The sequence below is a fragment of the Plodia interpunctella genome, chromosome 16 (genome assembly GCF_027563975.2).
Source record: "Plodia interpunctella isolate USDA-ARS_2022_Savannah chromosome 16, ilPloInte3.2, whole genome shotgun sequence".
Lineage (NCBI taxonomy): Eukaryota > Metazoa > Arthropoda > Insecta > Lepidoptera > Pyralidae > Plodia > Plodia interpunctella.
Genome location: NC_071309.1, coordinates 5,929,488 through 5,940,691, shown reverse-complemented (window position 1 = coordinate 5,940,691; position 11,204 = coordinate 5,929,488). Strand labels below are relative to the sequence as shown.

The window sequence follows — 11,204 nt, the reverse complement described above, 5'->3', positions numbered from 1 at the left end:
ACACGAGCCTCAGCCATGAGGAATACGACTGAAGGAGGAAGAATCTGAGATTATACCAAATTTCATCAAAATCAGTTCTGCAGTTTAGGAGCTACGTAAAAATTCAAAATCTTTATTGTAAAACATAGGTACTTAAATAACGTTTTATCCTATAGAGGATGTACGTAAATAGTATATTAGTATATTTTAAAAATCGTTTGTATGTATATTCATGTACATTCATGCATCTGATGCCTGTTTATAAATACACACAACACACACACTATGCTAAGCACTATGATTCAGCATAATGTGTGTGATCCATTGACCTATGTGATGCCTTTGCTACTGGGGTATCTGTGACTTGCTAAAACAGGTGAATAAATAAATGTCAACGTCATATCTGTTTGGATTTTGACAAACCATTAAACAAAATGGCGATGCCGTCATGTCATGTTGATGTCATGTCAAATAGCAAAAAAAAGCGTCGCAAGTTGTTCGTCCACAACGTGTGTGTATACTTTATATATTTCACAGACAAATTCTGCATTGTTATTTCTTTTCCACGTGTCGTTTTGAGAAATAAGAAAAAGTAAGATTTGACCGAAATATGGGGTCAAAGAAACATAAGAAAGAGTCCAAAAAGAAGAAGCACCGTAGTCGTTCTCGATCTCCTTTGGAAGGTGAAGAGCGGGAAAGGAAAAGACACAGAAAACACAAAGATCGCAAAAGAGATCGCTCTCCTGACGGTTAGTATTAATTTTATTATTTATACACTTAGCACTCATGATAGATTCAAGTATGACTTGTTATTCTTTGTATGAACTGCATTCTTTGATATGTGTATGTATATCAATTTTATAAGTATAACACAGTGCCTTCCTGAAAACATCATGAGTGCTGGTGATTATTCCTCTTGACATGATAATGGCATAGTTTGCTCGTTATTTCAGAGTAAGGTGGCATCTGAGTGGCTCCGTTAGCTCACCGCTGAAGCTATGAGGTGGGTAAGGTAGAATGTCCGAAAACTAAGTATTTAAATAAGCAGAAACCAATAGGAATTTATTCCAGAAGGAATAAAAAAGAAAGACTAAGAATTTTACTATAAATAATAATAATAATTTCATGATATGGAATGGCCCAAAACCCAGTCTGAAAAAGGAAATTAAAACAAAAGACAACTTTGAGTCTGTAGGTTAGGTTTATTTCTCTCACAATGACTTAGCATTATATGCTTTAAGCTATATAAAAAGTTAGTTAATTTTTAACTAGGCAAAACATTATCAGTAATTACATAAAATATTTATTTAATTTTAAAATCAATGATTTGATTCAGAGTTACAATTTCTTAAAAATCTTGATTGCTTTATAATGACTTCATAAGGAAAGTAGCATTTTCCTGTGGAATCGCCCCATGGGAATTTTCCTTGCAAAAAAGAATCACAGCAAAATAAGTCAGTTATTGCTTATTTTGCAGGGCTGGTAAAATTTTTTGATCAAAATATACTTACTTGCTTCCAGTTTTCTATCTATTCAGAATTTCTGTTTTTAATTCTGTATACCACTACATGCCCTGTTCTATTTTGGTGAAGAGTCATGTTATTTTTTTAATAAATAAATAAAATTAGTGTGTCTCCTTAAAAATAATGAAGTTACATATAAAAACATGCAACACCTATGCACCATTCAACTTCAACTACCGCACTATTAAGTACATAATTTTTTGTCTTTTCAATAAATAGAATACATATGTTCTTCCATAACACATTTTACTTTTTTCCTGCATTGTAATTTATCTGTATTTAGGTAACTTGTAAATTTATACAAGAAAGTAAATTTGGGGAGCATTAAAAATCTTTTTAAGAAAAATCATGGTTTAATGCAGGCGGTCACACTATCTCAATATAAGCTATAGATACTTCTTTTTTCGTCCTACCACAAACCACATGCCATGCCGATATTGTAATACTATTTCTGACAGTTATGCGATCCCTGGGCTTTGTAGCTCTAGGGCTAGAAAAGAGCTGAAAAGAAAGAACTGGGACATATTGCTATTAGTTGGAGCAGCATGCTAGGATGATAGTGGCCCCAGCTAGTTAGATCTCATCAATTACTTTAGTGTAATTTTTGCTTAGGGTCTCCACTCCCATAAGATTTTTGGTATAAAATTAGTAATATTAACAACATGCTATTTTATTACAACCAGCTAATATTCTTTGTGCATGGATAGAATATTTTGAGCAGATTTTGTTTTTGAGTGACAAATCTTAATATATAAAAGAACAAGCATTTTTTACTGTTAAAATTATTTGTATGAAAAATAACGAAAATCTACTTGAAAATTGGCATGAATTCTATGCAATAAAATAATTAAAATGTGTTTCAGGATTTCTTAAAATTTGACCTTTAGGGTAGTTTAATGAGATGAAAGAAATAGATTAGGTAATCCCATTCAAAATTTCGTCAACTAAAGATATGAAACAGCACAGCGGTAAACACCATTGAATTCACGTTGTTACTGTTGATGGTTTGAATCCTGAACTTCAATTATTTTGAATTAAATCTGATTATCTATATAGGGTGATTTCTGAGAAAGATTATGATTTTACTCATGGTTTTCGAGTGAAGCCGGGACAGGCTGCTAATATCTTATAATCCTCATTCACATACAAACTTTCGCATTTATAATTGTGGGATTTATGAATGTTAACGTCGTATGTTGTTTGAATTTATATGTTTTAGTTAGATAACTAAAACATATAAATTAAGAAGGATTTCTTACAAACAAGTTTAATGTGTTCTTGGCAGCTATCCAAAAAGGACTGAGTCCTTTTTTATAAGTTTACTCACAGTGGATGAGCAAAGCACTGATATTCTGCAGTCAGTAGAGGATTATCACAAAAACAAAAAGTAGAACTGTAACATGCACTATTACTGCTTTTTGTTCAATTAAAATTTTTTGAACTTTAGAGGAACAATTTAATGGATTACTTAGATTGTATACACACTATAATTTTTCGATGAAATGGCCGGTGACACGCCCGAACCACTAATACTAAATTATATAAAATTTAGGATCTGGCAAAACAAGTTCAATTCTAAGATCTGCAGGCCTACCATAAACTTTTTTTTTTCAAATGCAGCGCAGTGCAATTTAAGAAGCTGAAACTAATCACGTTAGTATTAAAAATCAACTTGATGGTACGATTTTGCGATCAGTTTAGGTTCAGAACTGGATCAAATTAAGAGATGATAGTAAGCACCCTGATCTCGAAGTGACAATACATAGCTTTTGGAAGGGTAATGGTATTTTTTTGTTTCAGTCGAAGAGGTGCCAGTAGACTCTCATCTGCAGCAGCATGACGATGGCGCTCCACTCGCCCGCAGTCCCGCAAGCGAACGAGATCGCCGTGCGCGGGAACTGAGAGTGCGGGACGAACCTTCACACAGGTTGAGATGAAAATCTTCCTTACATACTATGAAAAAAGTCTGCCGCTTTTATCTGTTCGCAATAAACTCAAAAACTCATCATCTCATAAGATGGTAAACTCAAAAACTACTTCACAAATTTTCATGCGGTTTAAGGAAAGCCAGTGCCCCAACACACGTCTTCGGCAAAATAGTATTTAAGGCACGGAAACATATTTCTTATTTTCCATTGAAGGGAATTTTTTAGGGTATAACTTAATACGACAAGGTATATTGTTTTTTAAGTAATATAAGTTAGACATCAGTTACACGCGGATAGAAATCCAGATATAAAACGGAAAATGGGAACTCCACCGACAAAAATGTTCGAAAAGTAATGTACAATTATATTACAGCGAAAGAAGTAAACGCACTCGCGACCGCTCGCCGTCGCCGGCGGCGAGCGGCGCGGCGCAGGAGAGCCTGTCCGTCGAGGAGACCAACCGTCTGCGCGCTAAGCTCGGCCTCAAGCCGCTAGAGGCCGCTGAAGCGCCCGCTGGTAAGAACTACCAGTGTCTCAGACTGTACTGTTTTACCTTCACCTACCCTTATAGAATCACTTTGTATTATGTTTATCTGTTCCTGTTTCTATAAATAAGTTCGAAAAAATCCTTATAATTCAGGACGATCAAAAGAAGTGACCATTGTATATTGCGATATCACAAGGGGATCAAAACCCATCCCGTCGACGTCAAATAAGTTTTTAGCTTTGAAATTGTAGTATGAGCTTAATTTAAAGTCTGTACAGTACTCCACAATACTATTTCTAGGTATTATATAATCTGTGGCATTACATACATATGAGTCCGAAAGTAAAATGTGGCTTTTTCACAGACGATGGCAAGTTCAAAGATGACTTGGGCGAGTTCTACCACAAGCCGGCCGTCAACATCTCAGAACAGAAAAAGTCTGAGAAGATGCGTGAGAAACTTGAACAACGGCGAGAGAAACGCAAGATGGAACAAAAGTGAGTTGTTGTTATAAATATAGATGTTTTTAACTAGCTGTGCAACGCGGGTTTACTCGTTATTATATAAGATATCTTTTTTACTTTTTGAACTGAATAGTTACGCACGTAATTTTAAAATGAGCATGGCTCGAAAACTATGTGAAGTTTTTATGCGAAATCTCTTTTACTCCTTCTTGAGATATGCTGAATTCTCTTGAGAACCTCGCACTTAGATTTAATCCGGCACTGACACCCGCAGGTTGCAGACGACGCTGCTGGCGGACGAGCCGGAGGAGGACGATGCGCTGGCCTGGGTGAGGAAGTCGCGCGACATCGAGCGGCAGAAGAGAGAGGCTGCCAAGCGGGTCAGTCATTTATCAGATACTCTTGTTTGACTCTTGCAGAATTATTTCTATTTAGGTTTTTTATATCATAGTTGGCAAACGAGCATGCGTGATATGGATGGCAAGCAAACACCGCAGTATATGGACAACAGCAACCAGATACAGGTCACCATAAGTTGCTTTTTTAGAAAGCAATACTCTTTTTTTGAAGACTTTAATTTCGTAACTATTAGTTTCATTTTAAAGTCTCTCTTATACTAAAAGATCATTTAAATTTGTCCTTTTGCAGTGATGGCGACTTAAAATGCGTATGCGTAAAGCCGGGTCCGCAGCGCCGTGTTCTCGTGTTAGCTAACCAAAAACATGTTTTACTAACCGATTAGGGGCGCGCCTGCGGGGAAGGGGTAGTGACTCATTTTGTGTTAGCGCTCACTAAAGAAAGAAGTAAGGCAGCACAACGCAATATGGAGTAAACAAACATAACAACAATAGGCGCAGCGCACGGGCGGTTTTCCTAACTTGTTTTTGTAACATGTTTTGTTAGAAAATTGGCGCTGCGGACCCGGCTTAAGAAGCATATACCATTTTATTCGTAAATATTAACAATAAAATAAACTTAATGTTTGTCATAGCAAATTCACCAAGTTTCATAAACTTTCAGGCGGCGATGTTAGACGAATTGGACGAAGAGTTCGGTGTGTCCGCTCTCGTAGCGGAAGAGCAGAAACAAGACCGCGCGGAGAGCTACGCTGCCAGACATCTGCGTGGGCTGCGGGTCGCGCATGACATTGCTGCGGTAACTATACTGCTGCATCGCATTCTATTAGTACCAACATGTGACGAATGGGCCACAAAATTTGGTGAGACCATTCTAATAACAGAGGAACAGAAATATTTGCATCTTTCTCAAAGGATTGTAATATTGTTCTTATATGAGTGTTATTTGTATTTATATAACTTTGTTTGCAGCTGGGTGACGAACGCGAAGTTGTATTGACATTGGCTGACAAAGACGTGTTGGCGGAAGACAGTGAAGATGTGCTGGTGAACGTCAACATGGTTGACGACGAAAAGTACAAGAAGGTTGGTCAACGTAGATTGTATACGAAACAATGTTTGGTCTAATGAATATGTCAGGCGGAATATGGGCAGACTTCGAGTTTACTCTAGTTTAAAAAAACCCAAGGTCCTATTACAATATGATATTTAAAAAGTAATAATTACTTATTACATATTGTGACACGCCCATACACTTAGTACCTATTTTATTCTATATGTGTGTATACACACGTGTGTGTTCATAATAAACACAATTCTATTCTAAAATGAGTTATGTCCTACCTACAGAACATAGAAGACCGCAAGAAAGCTAAATCCGGCTACCAGGCGTACGACGACGAGGCCGATCTAGAAGCGGCCGCACTCGGGTTTTCTCGGCCCGTGCTCGGCAAATACGACGAGGAAATAAACCCTGGGGACACTAGCAAGAAGAAAGGGTTCCGTATCGGAGACGAGGACGCGTTAGAAGCTGAGAGGTTCAAGGAAATGATGGTGAGTCCTTATGATAACTAATATCACAGCCGACTAACAGATTACCGCGTGCGGAGCTACGTACACCAGTTAGTTTCTAAAATGTAATTTCAATATTATTATGTAAACACTAATTACTAACAGTATTCTCATTGTTAAATAAAATCTTACGCTAAACAAAATTAAATAATATATTGTCGTATATTTCAATTTTTTATTATATCTATGAAGACCAGCATTAGAGTGACATGCTAACCGGGTACCTATTCTGGTAACCTATGTAAAAAAGTAATCTATACTATTATATATTGAGGTAAAGCGTTTATGAGTTTGTATGTTTAAGGCATAATCTCCGAAACTACCAAACCGATTTCAAAAATTCTTTCACCATTAGAAAGTTACATTGTCTAAGATTGCTATAGACTAAATTTTATCTCAAAATTTCGGTAGCGAAGCCCTGGGCAACATCTAGTAATAAATAATGTACATTTGTTGTTGATTGTTGAACCCATACATCTAGTAGGCAAAAAATAAATAATAGTTGTTTGTATCAGCGTCGCGAGCGCATGCAGGGCGGCATAGAGAAGCGGCTGGAGTCGCTGCGGCTGCCGGAGCTGCGGCTGGCGGCCGACTACATGAACGAAGCCGAGATACAGGCCAAGTTCAAGAAGCCCAAAAGAAAGGTTTTTCATTTTTGTTTATTTATTCGTAATAACTTTATTGTACAAGAACACGTGTATATCTATTCATACATACAAATGAATTGAAGTGTCTGAAGTGAATTTCATTCAGGATAACTGTCTTTTTTAAATTGCACAGTATGCATTTTTAAATAACCCCATTTCCATAACTTAACACATTTTTTTTTTAATTTTTGTCTGTCTAGTCTATCTCTCTGTTTGTTCAGGGTAATCTTCGAAAGGGCTTATCTAATTTTGGTGGGATTTTCAGTATAAGGTTAAGAAAGTAACAGAGCACAACATATTATATAGCATATCTCAAATCCACCCCTAAGTGGGGGAATTAGGAGTTGCAAGTTTATATGGAGTCATAATTGAAGGAAGACACATGAAATAATAATTTATTGAGCAATAACAAAGATCATACGTAGGGACAGACAGACAGCGGGAAGTAGGACAGAAGGAAGGGAATCTGTTTTATACTATGTAATGATAACCTATTTGCAGGGCAAGATGCGCAAGAAACCCAAGGAAGAGCCGATAGACGTGGATGACTACGATGCTGGCATGGCGCCGCTAGACACAGACGATACAGGTACACGCAAATGTTTATATGATTTTACGTGCTTCAGAACAAATAACATTTATTTCTATTTACCTTAAAAAACTTTTAGTGTAAACATTTAAAGTATCGAAGTTGTAATTATTTAAGGTATCAGAAATTCAAGGTAAGAGTTTGTTCATAATTATTTTTTGAATCTATGATAGATGTGAAGCCGGAACAACTCCAAGCGTTGCCAGAAGACGACCACGAGACGGAACCGGACACAGAACTCCAGGCTGCCATCGCCCGTGCTCGCCGTTTACGACAGGAGACCGCGCCTAAAATACCTAAGGTGTGTCTATATTTAAGGCCCTTACACACACTAATATCTTTAGTTTTCATGCCACACTAGCTCTTGCCCGTGGCTCTCGCCCTCGTGAATTTATCTGCGAAAGCGGAACAGACGATTTTCATACAAACTTTCACCCCCATCATTGTCATTTAGGGGTTGATTTTTGGAAAAAAGTAGCCTGTTGAACAATTGGTCTAGCGGTTGTGCCGTGAAAGCGGAACAGACAGACAGACTTTCGCATTTATAATATTAGTTAAAATTCTAAAAAAAAAAATGTAATACTAAAAACTTTTAAAAATTCTTAGTTATTATATTTTTCTGTTATATAAAATTAAGACACAATTATGCTAAGGTTTATTTAATGCATATTTAATATCATAATAATGCATGAAACAAACTAAAAGTATATATTTAAAAAATACGCGGTGGGGCACGGACCTACTCTTTAACTACATGCACAAATATTGTATTTACTTATACATTTAAACTTTCCTCTTAATAATTAGCAAAAATAAGAGTCATTTAAAATGCATGCCTATATGATAAATTGTATCCTTTTTTGCTGTGAATAAATAAATACTGTTTTTACTTTTTCTTGATCACTATCTAATAAAAAAACCGTTGTTATAATATGATTGTATCAGATGGAGGAAATCCTGGAGCAGGTGAAGGAAGAGCCCCCGGACCCGGCGCAGCCGTCGATGGTGCTGGACGCGACCGCGGAGTTCTGTCGCACGCTCGGCGACATACCCACCTACGGCCTCGCCGGCAACAGGGACCAGCATCTGGACATCATGGTAACTATTCTGATTGCCATCACAACTATCCTTGATGCATGGATTTTCGGTTTTCACCAATTGATAGTGTGATTCCTGAGGAAGTTTTAGGTGCATAATTTATTATGTTTAGACACGTGCGAAGCCAGGACGGACCGCTAGCTCTCCACGCTCTATCTGCTCGACCAATCTTCTTGATAATTTGCATACGTGTAGTTTGAAGTATGGAGAAGAACATGGTTACATTTCGTCCCAGAAAAATAACAGTTTGCGTGGGAAATTTATGCGGTGACGCCAATGTTGGTGTCAAAAAGCGTGTTAATTGTTTTATAGTGAGAACAAAAAAATACTAAATATTGTTATAGGTAAAAAAGTTGATCAATTAAAGTGCATCTGCATTCTGCTCCACTCATTATCTTCTTTGGCCTTCCTCTACTTTTTTTCCCACTCGATATTATATATCATTCGTTGTGAAATTTGTTTAGGATTTCGAGCGCGACGACCCGGATCAAGACATCGCGGAGCCAAGTCCAGCGGGCGCGTGGAGCGCGGTGGACCCGGCGGCGGGCGCCGCGGCCGCTGCGGCTGACTTCGAGCCGCTCGGGGCGGAGCCAGCGCTGGGCCACGGCGTGGCGGGCGCGCTGCAGCTCGCGCTCAGCAAGGTGGGTGTTTGTGAGAGCGGGACACCAACACATCAGAGTGAGATGACCGCTGCGGCTGACTTCGAGCCGCTCGGGGCGGAGCCAGCGCTGGGCCACGGCGTGGCGGGCGCGCTGCAGCTCGCGCTCAGCAAGGTGGGTGTTTGTGAGAGCGGGACACCAACACATCAGAGTGAGATGACCGCTGCGGCTGACTTCGAGCCGCTCGGGGCGGAGCCAGCGCTGGGCCACGGCGTGGCGGGCGCGCTGCAGCTCGCGCTCAGCAAGGTGGGTGTTTGTGAGAGCGGGACACCAACACATCAGAGTGAGATGACCGCTGCGGCTGACTTCGAGCCTCTCGGGGCGGAGCCAGCGCTGGCGGGCACTACGTGACTTGAGCTTAGATTAACATTTATAAATAAACATGTTGAAAACAGATTTTAAAATTACCTTAGAAATGTCAATAAACCATTTTTTTCTACCCTTACTAAATATGAGATCTTTTCTCAGGGTTACCTGGAGCGCAGTGGACAAACACCGGCGCCGCGGCCCGCCAACCACCATTTGCTGGCCGCGAGACACTACTCCATTGAAGACAAAACTGCCGGGTGAGTAGACTTACAAGCTCTTTACTCCTCGATAGAGGAAGCGAAATGTCAAAATCTCAAAATGAATAAAATATGACGTGTTTTAATCGCGAATCATTCTTTGCAAAAAAGTAACCCTTTGCTATCAAACCATATTTTATAAACAAAAATGGTTTCATTTTCTAAAGTAAATTTTCACGTCAATAAGTGATGTATATATTGAAGGAATTATGCCGGTGCTATTTTCTCTCTGCCTCACCTATTGTTTGACTAGTAGATTAAGCTTCAGGTATTCAGGCATTTTTCATGTTTTTTTTTTAAGTTAAATTAATAAATAAAAATAGGAATCCGGAATAATTTTAATATTAACCTCACAGCGAGGACGACAAATACGGTCGCCGCGAGCGCGGCGGCTACTCGGGCCCGCTGCAAGAGTTCCGCGAGAAGCCGGGCTTCAAGCCCAACATCAAGCTGGAGTACGTCGACGACGACGGCCGCCCGCTCTGCCCCAAGGAGGCCTTCCGCTACCTCTCGCACAAGTTCCACGGCAAGGGGCCCGGCAAGAACAAGCAGGAGAAACGCATCAAGAAGGTCGTCCAGGAGGGGGTCAGTGCCTTGCCTGTTTCTATTATATTATATACTTGATGCTTTAACGTGCGTATGCTGCATTGTAATGGTCCGCTCGCATTTATTTATTTACCAGCTTTTGCCCGTTCTGCGAAAGCGGAATTGAAATGATTGCCGTACAAACCTTCACGCCCCATTATAGTGAAATCCTTCTGGTCTTTCATCAAAATCGGTCCAGCGGTTTAGCTGTATATTTAATACTAACTCTGCAATTACACTTAGCGCAAGTTGGAACTAGATTTTTAAATCCAGGTAGGGTAATTCCAGAGATTAGCACTTTCAAATAAATCATGCTTCATCCTAGTGTGATAGGGCCTAAGTTGTTCTCTGACCGTTTGATATTATGGAATTATTAAAAAAACCCATCATAGTATTTAGACGTCGGGCAAGAAGTGAACAAAACTTACGTAATGTATTTTTTCAGCTGATGAAGAAAATGAGTTCAACAGATACTCCCCTCGGCACTCTGCAGATGTTGCAGGAAAAGCAACGCGAAACCAAATCTGCCTACGTCGTTCTGAGCGGAGCCAAGCGTGACAACAACAACTGATATACTCAATAACAATCGCAGAATACATAGATACAAAGTGTGTGACGCTTCATTTGTCACTTACTACATGTATCTTTACCAAAAACGCCATAATAATAGTTGACACAGATTTTTAGTAACAGGTTTATGAATTTTGGACAGCATCCGCCCGTTTAGTTTGAAAATAAATTGATGATCACA

General features: G+C 39.1%; 1 protein-coding gene across 1 annotated transcript; it reads left to right on the top strand.

Moving 5' to 3' along the window:
- Positions 1 to 436: 436 nt before the first annotated feature.
- On the top strand, positions 437 to 11,203 carry LOC128676821 (uncharacterized protein). The gene is made up of 16 exons (XM_053757196.2): positions 437 to 728; positions 3,303 to 3,429; positions 3,804 to 3,946; positions 4,282 to 4,414; positions 4,656 to 4,761; positions 5,402 to 5,536; positions 5,710 to 5,823; positions 6,088 to 6,291; positions 6,825 to 6,953; positions 7,458 to 7,545; positions 7,719 to 7,846; positions 8,491 to 8,643; positions 9,108 to 9,284; positions 9,771 to 9,868; positions 10,225 to 10,453; positions 10,899 to 11,203. The coding sequence occupies exons 1-16, from the start codon at positions 590 to 592 to the stop codon at positions 11,022 to 11,024; spliced, it is 2,229 nt and encodes a 742-aa protein (XP_053613171.1). The 5' UTR covers positions 437 to 589; the 3' UTR covers positions 11,025 to 11,203.
- The last annotated feature ends 1 nt before the right edge of the window (position 11,204 follows it).

What these genes read in the sequence shown, in the direction of transcription:
- LOC128676821 (XM_053757196.2), top strand. Translation starts at nt 590, where the DNA reads ATGGGGTCAAAGAAACATAAGAAAGAGTCCAAAAAGAAGAAGCACCGT. An exon ending in CGGGACGAACCTTCACACAG is followed by an intron (nt 3,430 to 3,803) that starts GTTGAGATGAAA and finishes ATTATATTACAG; the next exon opens with CGAAAGAAGTAAACGCACTC. An exon ending in GGCCGCTGAAGCGCCCGCTG is followed by an intron (nt 3,947 to 4,281) that starts GTAAGAACTACC and finishes GCTTTTTCACAG; the next exon opens with ACGATGGCAAGTTCAAAGAT.